We start from the raw sequence: 17142 nt of genomic DNA on the forward strand, positions 1-17142 counted from the left end.
TATAGCCTTGAAATTACGTCATGAAATGACATTACAATTTAGTTAAGTTATCCTAATTCCTACGTGTAGATCATAGAGTATATACATAATTAACTAGTGGTTAGTTGTTAATTACAAAGTATAATGGAGTTAATTAACACGAATCCAGAAACGTAATTATATCTTTTTGTTTTATATAGGTAAGAATTACAATTGTGTTAGATTAAAGTTGACAATACACTTTGGAATTTTGTGTTGTCAGTGTCATCTTTTAATAAGTACTTACTATTTTAAGGGATATACCATATGTCCATAGAGCCATAGGTCAATTACATAGTCTCGGAAATTTCAAACTTATATCGGATTGATATGTAAAATAGAAAAAAGGTTAGTTTTACTACAACAACAACAACGAGAAATGTCAAAAGCCGCGACCCGCGATCTATATAAGTTCTACATGCATAAAATTTTTACTTGACCAAAGACCTCCGACATCAATTGAAGGTTCTAGAATTTTTGAATATTTATAAATTTCATTCAAAATTGGTTAATTTTATAAGTCTCTTGACCACTATTTTATAATCCGGATCATATTAAAAAATGGGAGAATAACAACGTGGAAAAGGAGAGAAAGCTAAAGGAACGTAAATGATAGAAACTCTTATGGTTGAGATTAGTTAGCCAACCATCCCCACTCCTTCGGTTACATCCTCCTCCTCCTCCGCCAATGTTACCCGCCCAATTATTCTATTTTGTGTTGCCAAAATATATACATGTCATAATATTTGTTTATTTCATTTGTTCTTTCCGGCACCAGCATTTTTTTGGTTCTTCGATACATGCTCTTTTTATGCTTTTCGACCTGCCCTAATATATATACTTCCTCAAAACAATGAAACAAAGTAAAACAATCCATGTTCAATAAAAAATCAAAAATTTTCAAATTATTATAAATTATAATTTGGCTTAGAATTATATATTTTAATCATTTTTATTATAGAGAATTTGTTAGAAATGCTCTTTTTTAGATACCTTTTTTTAAAAATATATTTTTTTGAACATTTTAATTTTTACCCTCTTTTACCCAATTATAATATATTAAATTAATTTTTAATTTTTTTTTAGGTTAGAGTTTTCTATTTTACATTTAGGATATAGTTTTTAAGGGTAGAGTTTAGTATTTGGAGTATAGGGTTTATAATTTTGTCATTTTATATATTAAAAGAGAGTATTTTTGAAAACTGACATAAAAAGGTATTTTTTGAAAATCCCTCTTTATTATATCATATACCCCATTACCACCATAGTATAAAAAGAACCATAGGAAGATAAAATATGGTTATCAATATTACTATATTTGGTAAATGATCCCAAAAAAAAAACAAAAAGAGAGGATTTTTCTGTTATAACAAGAAAAAAGAAAAAAAGATAGTGATATGGTGAATTGAAAAATTGATGACTTCATTGAGATATGTTATTCTTATCCATTTCTTTCGATAAAGAAAGATATAATAATAAATACCAAAACAAGAAAATTGAAAAATCTCAATCTTTACCTTTGTTCACAATTCTCAAGAGAGAGAGAAGGGTCTGCTTTGGCGGTTGGAAGCAGCAGCAGTTGCTATCTCTCTCTTATAAAAACAAAATCATTGCTTCGTATACAAAATTCGATCTCAGGTGTTAAGATTAGGCCAACGGTTCTCTTCTTCTTCTCTTTGATTCTTCAAACCAAAGCCATAAACCCAAAAAAAAAAAAAACAGAGTTTGGTTCGAATAAAATATAAAGATTCCATTTTTATGGTTTGATTCTTGGTCGCCATCTCTCGCCCAACTTCTTCACCTTCTCTGACATAATCACTACACTTTCTTCTATCTTCTTCTCCCTATAATTAGAAACGTGATCTTCCCTCCAAACTTGTTTCATTCCACACTCAAATTAAAAAAAAAAAAATTATTGCTTTTTCTCCTTTTGTTCGTGGGTTTGAATTTCGATTTACAAATAGTACTTGGGTTTGTGGTAAATCACGTTTCCGTTTGTAAAAGAGCTTCCTTTTTTTTGGGGCAAATCGTGGAGTTCGTGTACGGAGCTGCAGATAAGGTATTTGATTTTATTCCTCAGTGAATTTTCATGTGTGTTTTTGTTATTATTGTTGGGCCATGAAAATTTCATGACTTTTATTTTTTCATGTGTTTGTTTCATGATCTTTTCGTTTTTATAGTTACGGTGGTTCCATGTACGTGCTCTTATATAAAACCATTCAGAAAATTTGATTCTCTCTATGCAATTTTTGTTTGTTTGTTTGTCCTGTGAAGGTTTTAAAATCTTGAAAAAAAGTTCCGATGAATACACGTTATTCCAGTCAGCCGGAGGAGTTATCTTCCAGTAACATTTCCATCACTATTTCATCATCTGCTTCGTTAAACTCCACACCTCGAGGCGATAACAGTCATGTTACTACTGCTGGTAATAATGATCAAGAGAGGTCTCCTCCATCTTCGTTTTACATAAGGTTGGCTATGAAGGTGTCTAGAGCTAGGTGGTTTATCTTCTTGAGAAGAGTGTTTCACTACCAGAACGGTTCAAGATCCGATCTTGGCTCTAATCCTTTCAATTCGAGTGTTTGGATGATGTCTGAGCTCGTTGCTCTGCTTGTTCAGCTCACTGTGATAACACTCACGCTAGCTATCTCTAAAGAAGAGAGACCTATTTGGCCAGTGAGGCTATGGATTACGGGTTACGATGTGGGATGTCTTCTGAATCTCATGCTGTTATATGGTCGGTATCGTCAACTAGATGTTGGTTTTGTCCTTGGAGATGTTGAGCAGCAACAGAGAGGCAGAGAAGATACAAGGTAAACTCCCCAAAATCTTTATCTTTTGTTGGTTCTGAATCCAACAAGATCCTGAGGTTGTACTGATGATATCTATAACTGTTGTTATTTCAGGTCATCTCATTTGATGAACAAATGCAGAACGTCGTTAGAGCTATTCTTTGCGATATGGTTTGTGATTGGGAATGTTTGGGTGTTTGATTCTAGGTTCGGTTCTTTCCACCATGCTCCCAAGCTTCACGTCTTATGCGTTTGTCTTCTAGCTTGGAACGCTGTCTGCTATTCCTTTCCCTTTCTTCTCTTCCTCTTCCTTTGTTGCCTTGTGCCTCTCGTTAGTAGCATCCTTGGATATAACATGAACATGGGATCCTCAGAGAGAGGAGCATCAGATGACCAAATCTCTAGTCTCCCTAGTTGGAAATACAAACGAATAGACGAAAATGCTTCTGATTCTGATTCAGATTCAGCTACCACAACCGATGATCCAGTAAGTGCTAATCCTTTTAATCAAAATTCAATCTATATCCATTTCGTTGACCAGTGAATCTTATTTAAAATAAGAATCCTTTCTAATAGTATCTTGATATATCACTTTCACAATTAGGTGTCACAGATTAAACCAGTCCCGGTTTAATGTAATTTAGGATTGAAATGGACTAGAGTTTGACTTTGGTTTGGTTTGCATTTTGCAGGAGTGTTGTATATGTTTGACAAAATATAAAGACAAAGAAGAAGTAAGGAAGCTTCCATGTTCACATAAGTTCCACTCAAAGTGTGTAGATCAATGGCTTCGTATAATCTCCTGTTGTCCTCTCTGCAAACAAGATCTTCCAAGATGACAAAGCGAAAAACTCTAAAAGCAAACAAAAGAGTCAACAAAATCTCTGATTAAGTTCTATACTTTCTCTCTTTTGTTTTTTTGTTTGGTTTTTTTTTTTCTTTCAAAGGTTATAATTTTTTTAGTTTTGGTTTGAAGCAAGTCGGTTACTTGTGTGAGTGTCAGATTTTTTGTACAAAAGAGCTCACCAGTAATTGTAAGTTACATTGCGAGTAGATGATGATGCAAATCACAATGGCAAAAAAATTTATAAAATCTTAATATAGTGTTACACATTTAATATGTTCGTATATATTTTCTTTTCAATTTAAAAGTAAAATAGCTACTCCAATAATATCTGCAACCATGCCTTACAAGTTACAAGTTACAAAGCTTTCAAAAATGTATGTATACACTTCAATAACGATGTTGATTTCTTAAGAAATCTTCTACAGCATTAAGTTATATGTCTCAGTCTCACTAAACCTTTATATAAAAAAGTTATATGTCTCATATAAAAGTTTGAAGGCATCTTAATAGTTTGAGATGGTTTAGACATCAACTATGTAAGTCTTAAGGTTTTTATTTAGAACTCTGGATTTTGAGTCTTTGAAGTTTTGTCCGAACCCAAAATAGGCACAAACCAAACAAAACAATGTGTATATATATATATATATATATTTTGCGTTACAAGATCTTCAAATTAGACTGTTCTGGATTTTTCAACTGGCATGCACTAGCACAACTATTTTTTTTGCTAAACAAATTTTTGTATTTATGTATAGTATATGTTCCTAATTGCTAGACATTTCACAACATTTATTCATGCACAAATGTGAAAAAAAAAAAAGAAGAAAACCTCCAAGTCATATATTTTCCACTAAAATTAATACTTTTCTAGAATATATACTTAGAGAATCTCCAACCCATTTCTTCATTTTTGACTCCATTTTGGAGTAACTCCATTCTTAGAGTATCTCCAACCACCAATAACTTAAAAAAGCAGTTTGTCAACAACATTCCAAGGTTATTTTTAGCTGCCTTCTCACACAAGTCACCATATAAATGACCTTTTTGATTTCATTCCCAAGAAAGAAACAACACTCCCATAAGAAAACAAAACTCCCAAATCATTCTTTACGTTCATCAAAACCATGGCAAAAGAAAACTCTTCAACCCTAGTTCTTCTTGGACAATCTACGGCGGAGGAAAAGTATTCCACAAGTTTAGCCAAGATCAACCGAAAACCTTATGGATCGATCACGAAACAGAGCCAAGATCACCAAAACTCACTGACTTCACGCCGTTGGGGATCGTCCTCAAGTAAACCGACGAGGCAGAATTGTCTATGTTCTCCTACGACACACGCCGGTTCTTTCAGGTGCAGGCACCACCGCGTTGATTATATATTCATTAACACGTGTCGGGTTTATTGGGTCGAACCTCGCGGTGCTGTTGTAATCTAAATCAAGCCGGTTTAGTGACACCATCAAGGCTCAGTAAACCAGGGCTCCGTAACCAGTTACAGTATTTTGTTTCGGTATAATAATTGTCGGTTTTGTTATTCTATTGACATTGTTCAATTTTATCAGAAAACATGGTTCAATAATGTATATACTAAACCGATTGAAATCGACCGATTCAAGGTAAAACTTTATATAATTTGCACTGAGTTGATTTATATTTTAGTTTTGATTAAATTACACATTTTATACGCTTTAGCAGTTACTAAAATTCCATATGACGATACATCAAACTAGAAGACTATGATATTTATTTTCTCAACAAATCATAATTTAATTAGATCCATGGAGATGAGAGTCAGAGAGTGTTAAAAGGATCAAATATGGATAACTAGCTAAAATCTCTCTTTTAAGGTAATGAATATAGTCAACAAAATAAAAGAAAAGTATTGGAAATTATTGGGTAATGAATCTAGTTCGGATAAAATCAATTTTAATGTTAGATAATTTATGTAGTTGGGGTAATTTTATAGTATAATTCTAAAAATAGTGAATATTTTTATACAATTAATTCGAGAGTGATTTGTGAGCTGTTTTTGTGAATCGATTCAAGCCTGAATCGTACAAGAATACATTAGCTATGTAATTTATGTGAAAGCGGGCATCTTGTTGTGATTCTGATAGATTGTTGTTAATACGAACTCATGAACAATGATTATCTTCAATTAGAATCCAATAAGGAGTACATAGAACGGTTCTAGAAACGATTACAACTCAATACTCAATCTGTAGGCGCCGAAATAATATTTGGTCTATTTAAAGCATATTTTCAAGAACTGTAAAATTAAATGGCATCAGCTATGTCAAACTCTACATGTACACATCAGGTGATTATTCTCTGGATTTAATCTTTATTTATTTTTTTTCTTGATTCTCTTTATGCATACATATAAGACACTGTTCTTTACTTGTAAAAAATTGAGGTTGGATACTTACATGATAAATATTCTTATAACATGGATGTCTGCAGGGTTTAAGCAACCGAGCTAGGCTATGCATATACATCGGAAGTTCTAAACCCATTTCTAAAGATGTCAGATAGGTGGAAGCTTGTATCCAAAGTGTGTTCTGATAGGTGGAAAGCTTGTGGAAATCAAACAAGTTTTATTGAATTACAAAAAAAAAAAAAAAAAAAAACAAGAAAGCAACAATTGAAATCAAACTCGTAAAAAACTTGTTCTTCTTCACCCGCTTCATGGAAAGTCTCTCAAGAAATGGTGATCAAACTGGGAACATAGAGAGAGGACTGAAATTCACATGGCACTTCATCTATCTTAATCTTTTTACACAGATCTCCCCTCACAATATAGACCCACGCTTGTTTAAGTTCCATAGAAGGAAAACACAGAACAAAGCTCTTTCCATAGATGTTGGACATGGGCTGCGCTCCAATATGCCACTCGGCCCAACAAGATAAGTTTTGTGATTTTGGCCCGACGAAATCAGATGAAAGACATTAATAATCCGTAAAGGGCAATCTCGGGAATTCACGATGGGAACCCTAGAAAACCCTCGGTCTACAGTCCACTATATAAAGAAACAGTACTCATTGGAGAAGGGGATCAGACCCTCGAACAATACACAGAGAACAATACTTTGCGTCTAAAACATTGTTGTTATTTTCTATACAATTTCCTGTTAGCTTCCGAGCTCGTCGTGACTCACTTGTCAGTTCTCCTGTGAACTGACTAGCACGATCTTGGCTCGTTTTAGTGACGACCTCGCATCCTTATCGTTAATAAAGAACAAACTTTACTCTTTCCCCTAAAATCGATATTTATTTAGTGTTGTGCAATCCCCAGTACAAACAATTGGCGCCCACCGTGGGGCAAGAGTAGAGCGCTTCTTTTTGACGAATAAATACCGACGGTCCTCACTTCCTCGAAGTTTCAAGATTCATGACGAACCCTAGCGACGATCTCAACGAAGCAACGGAGCAACCAACGGAGCAGCGATGGAGGCAAACGAGAACACGAACTGTCCCGCCTCTACCCTCCTCGATGATCTCAACCGAACGCTCCTTGCCGAGCACGATCCCTCCACCAGCGCCCAATGCACCCTTCGAGCCTCTCGCAACTGCAAACGCCGGACCTGCACCTGCCACCGACCAGCGGGTAACTAACGCCGCCACTCTCACCAACGTTGCCGCTCTCCCCAGCGCCGCTCTCACCAACGCTGCCGCTCATTCCAATTATGCCCTTCCAAATGCTTTGCCCACATCACAAAGGAGCAGACTCGATGACCCGATGCATACTGTACTCGATGGGCCAATCCCACCTCTTGCTGCCGCACTTGACGAGCATCGTCAAACCGTGGCTACAACTGTCACTGATAACGCCGCGCTCCCAGCTCTCTTGCTTGCTGGACAGAGGAACAACTTCGACGATATGATGCAGACTATCCTCGACAAGATCAATAGTCGGGACACACGAACAGCTGAGAAACTCGACACACTCGTTGCAACACAAGAAGTATTGCAGGACCAAATTAACAGACTCCAGCAAAGAAAGCACGATCGTCGACACACTAGCTACCCTGCCGACCTGGACACACTACCATCCCTGTCACCGCCAGTCGAGGAACGCTCAGAGAGTCACAGACGCCAACTGACGTCCATCATCGAAGGATCCTTCGAAGACCACACCAGAGACGCGGCGCCCGCCGATCAAGACCAAACGCACCGTCGTAGCAAGCGTAGTAGGAGCCAGCCGACTCCAACACTGTCGAACCACCATCCGCGCGACAACGTGAAAGATTACAAGGATTTAAAAATCCAGCGACTTGAAGCGATCGTAAAGGACATCTCGGCCAAGATACATCGAGCAACAAGCGCTGCCCCCAACTTGGAGAAGGTGCTCGAAGAGGCTCAACGCTCACCCTTCAAGACAAGAATCTCTAGCGTCCGCGTTTGTTACATCAATAAGTTCAAGTTCATTCCGTACAACGGGCTAACTGACCCAAAACCTTTCTTAACATCGATGAGTGTTGCAATCAACCGAGCACACTTTAGTCCTGAAGAATACGATGCCGGAGGCTGTCAGATGTTTGTGGAAAACTTAGCCCTTGACGCACTAAGTTGGTTTTCTCGTCTTGAAGCCAATTCGATAGATAGCTACTACGAGCTCACCGCTGCTTTCCTGCAACACCACTCGACCTTTATGATAAAGGGGGCATCTAACGCTGATCTCTGGACGATGTACCAAGAGGACGACGAATCGCTTAGAGAGTTCATGGAACGATTCAAGAAGGTTGTTTCAAAGCTCGCCATTGCAGACGATACTGCGATCTCCGCTCTCCGAAATGCTCTGGCATATGGGTCTCGCTTCAGGGACGATATTATCATATACGAGCCTCTGACACTCGACGACGCACTGCACCGGGCTAACAAGTACATCGAGGTAGAAAAAGAGAAAGACGCAAGGTCAAACCATCCATCAAGATAACCGGTCGTTGAACTCAGCCAAATCGAAGAATAACAAGGCGCCTTGGGCAAAAAAAAAAAAAAAAAAAAAAAAAAAAAAAAAAATGAACGCTCGTCATACCGAGCTCTCCCTTCGCAATATGAACTACGAATGGCTTGATCCTTTCTAAGGGTACGTAGACAGCCCATCAAAAGGCACAGCTATACCAAAAAAAAAAAAAAAAACAAAAGTTTGAACACTTCAAAACCAAAACGAGCTCTCTCGAACGAGTCCGTCTCAGCGAGATGTCCAGCTCTTTCATCGACCCTCTGGCCAAGGGAACGATTTAAAACGCGTTCCTCATGGATGCAGCGGTGAAATAATCCGCACAAAATAAGCCAACCCAGATCGCATTCAGCTAGCAGGCGGTTAAGTTTGTATAAGCCAAGTTCTCACTTGCATTTTCTTGCCGACCTCGTGGCACACACAGGGTAAGCCGGACACCAGGGCCGCACCTAAAAGGTATGACGAGCTCATCTCGATTACCACCCTAAACATTTGGTATTCGACACACGTAATAGGATAAGCCAAGAGACGTCTTGCACCGTAAAGTACAACTCGATACCAAAGATAGGAAGAACACAATTTTATTCCATAATCAAAGAGCAAACAAGTTCAAAATAACACAACCAACAAAAGGCCATGCTCGGCACAAGTTCAAAATAACAACCAACAAAAGGCCATGCTCGGCACAAGTTCAAAATAAAAACCAACAAAAGCAAGCAATGCTCGGCATAGATTCAAAATAAAATAACATAAAGCCACGCTCGGCACAAGCATCACGCACAAACAATCAATCTTCTATCCCCAGATCGGCATTGGAAGGCACATCGAACTGCAACTCATCGACCGTCTCCCGAAAAGATCGGCAATCGCTATGCAAAGCTCCCCATTGCCGATCTCAACATTTCCAGGCTCGTCAATGCCAACCTCATCACCATTGCCGAGCTCGTCACTTATATTGCCGAGCTCGTCACTTATATTGCCGAGCTCATCAATGCCGACCTCGTCGCACCACCCTTCGATCCTTACAAGGCCAACCTCGACGTTTCTTTCATCAACCACATTCCCGGATATTGCCTTAGACCGGCCTCCCATCATCAGATCGGCATCGCCATCATCCGAACCACCATCGTCTTCACTCGCTGAAAATCCCGTGGTCGGCGTCAACGCCATTGGATCTTGCCGATCTGACGAACCGCACTCGACATATGCCGACCTCCCGAGAGCCAGTCGCGATACCAGAGCCAACCCCGAGAGGAACCGGAAGCCACCTTCGATCTCACCGATCTCGAGCTGACAAACTCTGCGCGGCGACCTCCGACTTCACCTCCGCCGAGCTCATCAGTGCGACCCCAAGTCCTTCCTCATCGACCTCTATTTCCCTTATGCCGAGCTCATCTCCTCTTAAACCCATGGCGACCGCAAACTGCCGATAAACAACCTCATCACTCCCACGAAAGGAGATATGCCGCTTTCCGCCGAGCTTGCCACTCAACCCATCTCGACTTAGCTCGCCGCCTTCATCTGTAAACCCAGCACGCGGATCTCTCGAGTCGATCTCAGATTCTCTCGACACGTCGACCTTGGCGCCAATCTCCACATGCCGAGTTGACGTGTCGCTCGCAGGAAACCCGACTTCACTAACGCTGAGCTCATCGGTGTCGATCCCGTTCTCCTCGCCGCTCACTCACGCTCTCACGCTCGCTACCCTCACGTTCGACGTCCTCGCGCTTGCCTACCTCACGCTTGCTGCACTCAAGCTTGCTGCCTTCATTCTCTCGCGCTTGCCACCCTCATGCTCACCGCTCACTCACGCTCTCGCGCTCGCTACCCTCACGCTCGACTCCTTCACGCTCGTTGCACTCACGTTCGATGCTCTTGTGTTTGCCTCCCTTGCGTTTGCCACTCTCATTCATGGTGGCGATCTCTACTCTTGTTTTCAGTGGAGACCTACTCTCTTATTCTCGGTGGAAACCTCCACTCTCATTCTCGGTGGAGTCCTACTCTCGATGGAGACATCCACTCTTCTACCTCGTGCTGACCTGCATTCTCAAGTTTGGTGCCGATCTCCAGTCTCCAGCTTGGCGCCGACCTCAATCTCACTCTCGGTGGCGACCTCAAACTCACTCTCGGTGGCGACCTCACTCACTCGCCGACCTCAATCCCACTCTCGGTGGTGACCTCAAACTCACTCTCGGTGGCGACCTCACTCACTCACCGACCTCAATCTCACTCTCTCGCTCGCCGACCTCAATCTCACTCTCTCGCTCGTCAACCTCAATCTCGATGGCGACCTCAAACTCACTCTCGGTGGCGACCTCACTCACTCGCCGACCTCAATCTCACTCTCTCGCTCGCCAACCTCAATCTCGATGGCGACCTCAGACTCACTCTCGTTGGCGACCTCATTCACTCGCCGACTTCAATCTCGTTGGCGACCTCAATCTCAATTTCGCTGACCTAAATCTCACTCTCGCCGAGCTCATTACCTCCGCTCATCTCGCCGAGCTCACCACCGAGCTCATTACCTTTGCTCATCTCTCCGAGCTCACCGCCGAGCTCATTTCGTCCGCTCATCTCGCCGAGCTCACCGCCGAGCTCATTACCTTAGCTCATCTCTCCGAGCTCACCGCCGAGCTCATTACCTCCGCTCATCTCGCCGAGCTCACCGCCGAGCTCATTACCTTCGCTCATCTCTCCGAGCTCACCGCCGAGCTCATTACTACCGCTCAACTCATTACCACCGCTCAACTCATCTCGTTTTCTCTCAAAACCTATCTCAATCGGCCGATCTTCGATACCCCTAAAATCATTAAATCTGCTGATCTCACCTAGATCACTCTCTCGTGCAGGGATCCTCAACGACGCCCAGCAAGATCGATCGAACCCGCTCAAAGTCAAGTCATTGCGGTGACCCCTGTCCGATTCCACATCATCAGCACCGTGACGATCTCCAACTGTGGAGTCTTGCTGATTGCCGATCATCAGCAATCTCACAAGCAATCCAAGACGATCTGTGCCGAGCAGGCATATTAACAGAATTTCAAGCACGCCCGTTGATCGCAGAAGAACTGCCGCTCTCCGGACTAAGGGGGGGACTATTGTTGGACATGGGCTGCGCTCCAATATGCCACTCGGCCCAACAAGATAAGTTCTGTGATTTTGGCCCGACGAAATCAGATGAAAGACATTAATAATCCGTAAAGGGCAATCTCGGGAATTCACGATGGGAACCCTAGAAAACCCTCGGTCTACAGTCCACTATATAAAGAAACAGTACTCATTGGAGAAGGGGATCAGACCCTCGAACAATACACAGAGAGCAATACTTTGCGTCTAAAATATTGTTGTTATTTTCTATACAATTTCCTGTTAGCTTCCGAGCTCGTCGTGACTCACTTGTCAGTTCTCCTGTGAACTGACGAGCACGATCTTGGCTCGTTTTAGTGACGACCTTGCATGCTTATCGTTAATAAAGAACAAACTTCACTCTTTCCCCTAAAATCGATATTTATTTAGTGTTGTGCAATCCCCAGTACAAACAATAGATATTATTATCGACGTAGTAACTTGTAGCATTGTTACTAAGTAACATGGGGAAGTCAGGTACTGAGACTGTCAGGAACTTAATACACACCACATCGTCTCCATTATCCCCATTACCAATTTTATCCTTTGTCACCCAAATCTCAATCTCTCCTGTTTCGTTGGATTGTTCTAACACTGAAAATTGATCTCCCTTGTAAATCGAGAGGATACGAGTATGAGTAACATTTAACTCTCCCTTACACGGTAGACCACAAAAGGTCCTTTCCATCTCTTTCGAAAAATCGAGCATTTGGATGAAATACTGACCAGTTTCAGGATAAGTATAAGCTGTCCAGTACAAATTTCCATTCAGGGAGACTCTAGCATTATTGTACGCTTCGCTTATTAATTCTGACTTTCCGGGAAAACTGGTATGATCGGTAACCTTCCACGTATTGGTTGCAAATTGGAAGACTGAATATGTATAAGTAACGCTACCCTGCCAATAAGTATTCATTTTCCCAATAATCTTGTAACTCTTTTGGGGTCTACTACCATCATAACCTATGCCCTTGCAACATGAAAAGGCATCCGCCACAATTCTATGTCTCATCAACAATGGATTCAAAACCACGTATTCGCGGCTTCCTAATTTATGAAAGTCGTTGATGAAGAAGTTACCATCGCAGGTCCCCTCGAGAATATAACGGCGATCGTGAAAATTAACACATAAATCACTCACTTTTGTAGTTGGATCGTCCTTGTTGAGATCGACGCTTATCGAATACATACGAGAAGGTGTCTTTAACAAGATTTCTGGACGACCGAAAGCCAACTGTTTGTTGACGAATCTCTTATCGTTGAAAAGAGTGTTCCATCCTTTGCAAACTGATTTGAAGCCAACGAGAGATCGAGGTGGAACTCGAACGAGTATCTCTTCTTCCAGATCTAATGGAAGCTTTCTAGGCGACGACGACATTAGGATTTTTCTTTTTAAAAAGAAATCTATACTATATAAAAATTGAATCATAACTGAATGCATGCAAATACTAATGTGGAAATGGAGACGCAATATTTATAGTTAAATTGTTAGGGCTAACCATCATAATTATCCAACCAAATTTTACTTTTTAAAATTAGAATTTTACTCAGAACTAAAGTAAAGTAAATAAATATACCCAAAATATCAACTCAATGATAGGATTCGATCGTTTTGCCCACACAGAAAATCAAAATCAAAAGGCAATTTTGATCTTTTACATCAACTTTCAACGATAGAAATCAGTTGCCCCTACTTTCAGTCTGGTGCCAACTTAGTTGTGAAATTAGATGTATATTTTTTTTTTCTTAACTATCTTAAATATGAAAAAATATTTTAAATATTTTCGTTTATAATTTAATAAATAAAATAACATTTTATATTTTGATTAGTTTTATATCATTTATTAATTTGGAAAACAAAAAAATAGAAATATTTCCATATATTAATATATTTCTTTTTATCTTTATATAATGTTTTTTTCCTTAAGATTCTTAATATATAAAATTTTATAGATTTAAAAAATATTAACTAAAAGAAATGGCTAACCATGCTTGGTTGTTTAAAATCATACGTGAACGGTCTATAAACTTATAGGTTCAATATTTATATAGTATAGCTTTATTAAAGTTGAACCAATTTTTATAAATTTATTAAAAATTACTACAAGAAAATAATCTATTTCTAAGGAAGCAAATTGTTGGTATTCTTTGGAAAAGTCCTTTTTCTAATAGATTTCCCAAGAAAAAAAAAGTCTTTGAAAATTGCTGGTCAGAAACAAAAAAATTGCTGGTCGGAAACAAAAAATCGTCGAAAAACTATCGGAAATTTGCGACAGACTTTTGAAGGTGTAAATTTTCGAAGGATTTTCAAATGTATAATATTCACCAAGAATTTTCAAGAGATGAGATTTCTTTCGACATTTATCACTCTTTCAGGGTTTAAAAGAAGAGAAGAGAATTGGAAGAATTATTTTTTATGAAGCTTTCATATAGGTTATTCATAGTTTTCTCTCACGTTGTTTACATTTGATGACACTTTTCGTAATTTGTTTAGAATCCATCGGATGTTCTAAACTCATTTATGAAAATGTCTTATGGTGTGTTGTTATGATGAGCCTAAGAGACCCAATCACTTTTCAATTTTAAACCCAGTAGCTAGGTACAATTCAAATATAATTCGATCACATTCACATATTACGATGTAAAGTGTTCCATAAATTGAGTTACACTTTTTGTCCTACACAACTCTCTTGCATCCCTCCTGAAACCATGGCCGCCTTGTCCATAAGCAGAACCACTTACACTCGTAAATCGTAAGAGTCTCTTCAATCTTTTATGAAGAACATATTGGTGTTCTCTTCTTCTCGTTATATAAGCACTCTTTGGATCTCAGCTTTGGGGATTTTTCAGTAGATAACCTTCTTCTGATCTGTAAGCTATCTTCCAGAGAAATGGTCAGCTGAAAACTCTGGCCATTTATCGTCACATTGGCCCAAGTTAAAGAGTCCACTGGATGCCTCATATTATACCATTTGAACTAGTATTTTTAAAATGCCAACAAACCTCTTCAGCCGTCCTTTTATATCTAAATAGCCATCTCAATCTGTTTTTGATTGGAAAATATCTTAATACCTTGACTGATATCCCCTTTTTCTTCACCAGTTTGTTTATCCCTCTACCATCTTGGAACACTACACCTTGGACAGCTTTCCATAGCCTCTTATTGCTTTCGGTATAAAATACAATCGTTCTTGTGTGCATGAATCATATCATATCCGAAGCCAAACATCTTCAGGAACTTCTTTATCCCATAAGTTGATTAGGGGAGAACATTATCTGCAAGAAGCATATCATGAAGCATCATGAGAAACTGATCAAAATAGTTCTCTGACATTCCACTCTTCACTTTGATGCGGTAAAGCCCCATAATTGCAGACACCTTTGTGTAGTTGGGAAAACTGGAGTAAAGTGGAGTTTCAGCATCTTCTAGCTTCTCCCTAAACTCAGACTCTTCTTTACTATCACCATCAACATCATCTGCTTGATCTACAAAGTGGCTCGTCGGTTGTGAATCACCATCAAAGAAAGCTGTCCTAATCAAGTCATAAGCATCTAATTAAGTGAGATTTTGGATCATCAGTCCTAATATCCCATGCTTACTCCAACATGAATTTCTCTTGTATTTCTGATCCATACCCCTAATCACTAGATGATCCAACACTGTAGCTATCGGCTGATGGCATAGATTGCGGCAATCTATACAGAGACAGAACATCTCACTAAGATTACCCAATCTCAGTGCAGATGCATGCACAAAAGTAGTATCCCCTATCTAAAACTCAAGGCTGGCCCTTAAGTGAAAAATATTTCAAAGGTTAATACTTATAAAAGGAAAAACATAAAAAAAAGAAAAAAAAAAGACAACTTCATACCTTGGAAGCCAGACCCAAAACTTGTCCATCTTAAAAAACCACCAAAGCTCGACCATGAACACAGTGTTGAATCGACCACGAACACACTGTTGTCAAACCATACCAATTAAAAACACAGATCGAAGAGAACAAGAATAAAGCTTAATGAAAAACTGAAACTCCTAAATAATTACTCACCAAACGAATAGATCTAAGTCTCTGCGAACTTAAAAAAGTTCTCTGCAAAATTAAAAAATAAATAAATAAACGCTAATTAGATCTATATAGCCACACATAACATTAACTCGATAACATTTAGAAAAAAAATTAAGATCGAAAACGCAAATTTACAGTACCTTAAACTCAAACGAATCCTAAAATTTGCATGCAAAAGAACAAAAGAAACAGATCCCAGTGAGAGCAAATAACAAACAGTGAAAACGATTTGATAAACGAATCGATTAAATATATCACCTTCAGTTTTGAGAAATCGACGAGTGAGGCTTCGAGTGAGGCTTGACAGATTGTCTTTGTTAAGCAAACGAATTCGTCCCTCAACAAACGAATCCCTTAGAAATCAACGAGTGAGGCTTGAGTGAGATTAGAGATTGAAAACTGAGAATTAGAGATTGAAAAATGAGAAATTGACTGAGAATTCAAGAGACGAGTGAGAGGTGAGGCGTTTGGACGTGAGTGAGCCGAAATTCTAGATCTATTTTTTCGTATTCTTTTTTTTTTTATAAATAGCGGGCATTAAAAAAAATTATTTCCGCTTTACATTTCAATAGCATTTTTATGGTATATGCTATTAATTGATATCCGCAAAAACCTAAATCTTTCTGCATCAAAATTTTTAAGTTTGACCGATGCATTTATAGTGTCTACTTATAAATAGACGCTATCTATAATTCCATATTTAATTAACATAGCATAAACCCTTAAAACGCTATCTTATTATGCTATAAATACACGATTTTCTTGTAGTGCATTGTGAGTAGATGATGCAAATCACAATGGCAAAAACATTTATAAAATCTTAATATAGTGTTTATTAATAGACATTCTATATGTTCGTATATATTTTTCTTTTCAATTTACACTAAAATAGCCATATAACTCCAACAAAATCTGCAACCATGCATTACAAAATACAAAGCTTGTACATTTTGGACGTCAAAATATATGTATACATTTCAATAACGATCGATGTTGATTTTCTTAAGAATTCTTGTATAGCATTAAGTTAGAGGTCTCATTAAACCTTTATAAAAAAGAGTATACAAGTCTCATAGAAAAGTTTGAACAAGGCGACAACAACTATCTAAGTCTTACTTAGAAGTTTAAACTCTGAAACTCTGGATTTTGAGTCTTTGGGGGATTTTGTCCGAACCCAAAATAGGCACAAACGAAACAGAAACAATGTGTATATATATATATATACTGTTGAGGGTGGATCCACACCTCAAACAAGAGGCCTGGCCCAGGAAAAAGCCCATGATAAATCTCCAAAGGAATGGAGGGTATTATGGTCTTTTATATGGACGAACC

General features: G+C 38.9%; 1 protein-coding gene and 2 pseudogenes across 1 annotated transcript; 2 read left to right on the forward strand and 1 right to left on the reverse strand.

The window, feature by feature from the left end:
• The first annotated feature begins 1516 nt into the window (after positions 1–1516).
• LOC104732616 (E3 ubiquitin-protein ligase At1g12760) lies at positions 1517–3928 on the forward strand. The gene is made up of 4 exons (XM_010452181.3): positions 1517–2077; positions 2293–2831; positions 2925–3297; positions 3503–3928. Exons 2-4 carry the CDS (start codon positions 2320–2322, stop codon positions 3647–3649), a joined length of 1032 nt encoding a protein of 343 aa, XP_010450483.1. The 5' UTR covers positions 1517–2077; positions 2293–2319; the 3' UTR covers positions 3650–3928.
• An 819-nt stretch (positions 3929–4747) lies between these two features.
• LOC104732627 (uncharacterized) lies at positions 4748–5130 on the forward strand (annotated as a pseudogene).
• A 1227-nt stretch (positions 5131–6357) lies between these two features.
• On the reverse strand, positions 6358–13121 carry LOC104755461 (putative F-box protein At1g58090 pseudogene; annotated as a pseudogene).
• Positions 13122–17142: the final 4021 nt, after the last annotated feature.

The sequence above is a fragment of the Camelina sativa genome, chromosome 2, assembly GCF_030686135.1.
Source record: "Camelina sativa cultivar CO46 ecotype springtype chromosome 2, ASM3068613v1".
In the NCBI taxonomy this organism is placed as follows: Eukaryota; Viridiplantae; Streptophyta; class Magnoliopsida; order Brassicales; family Brassicaceae; genus Camelina; species Camelina sativa.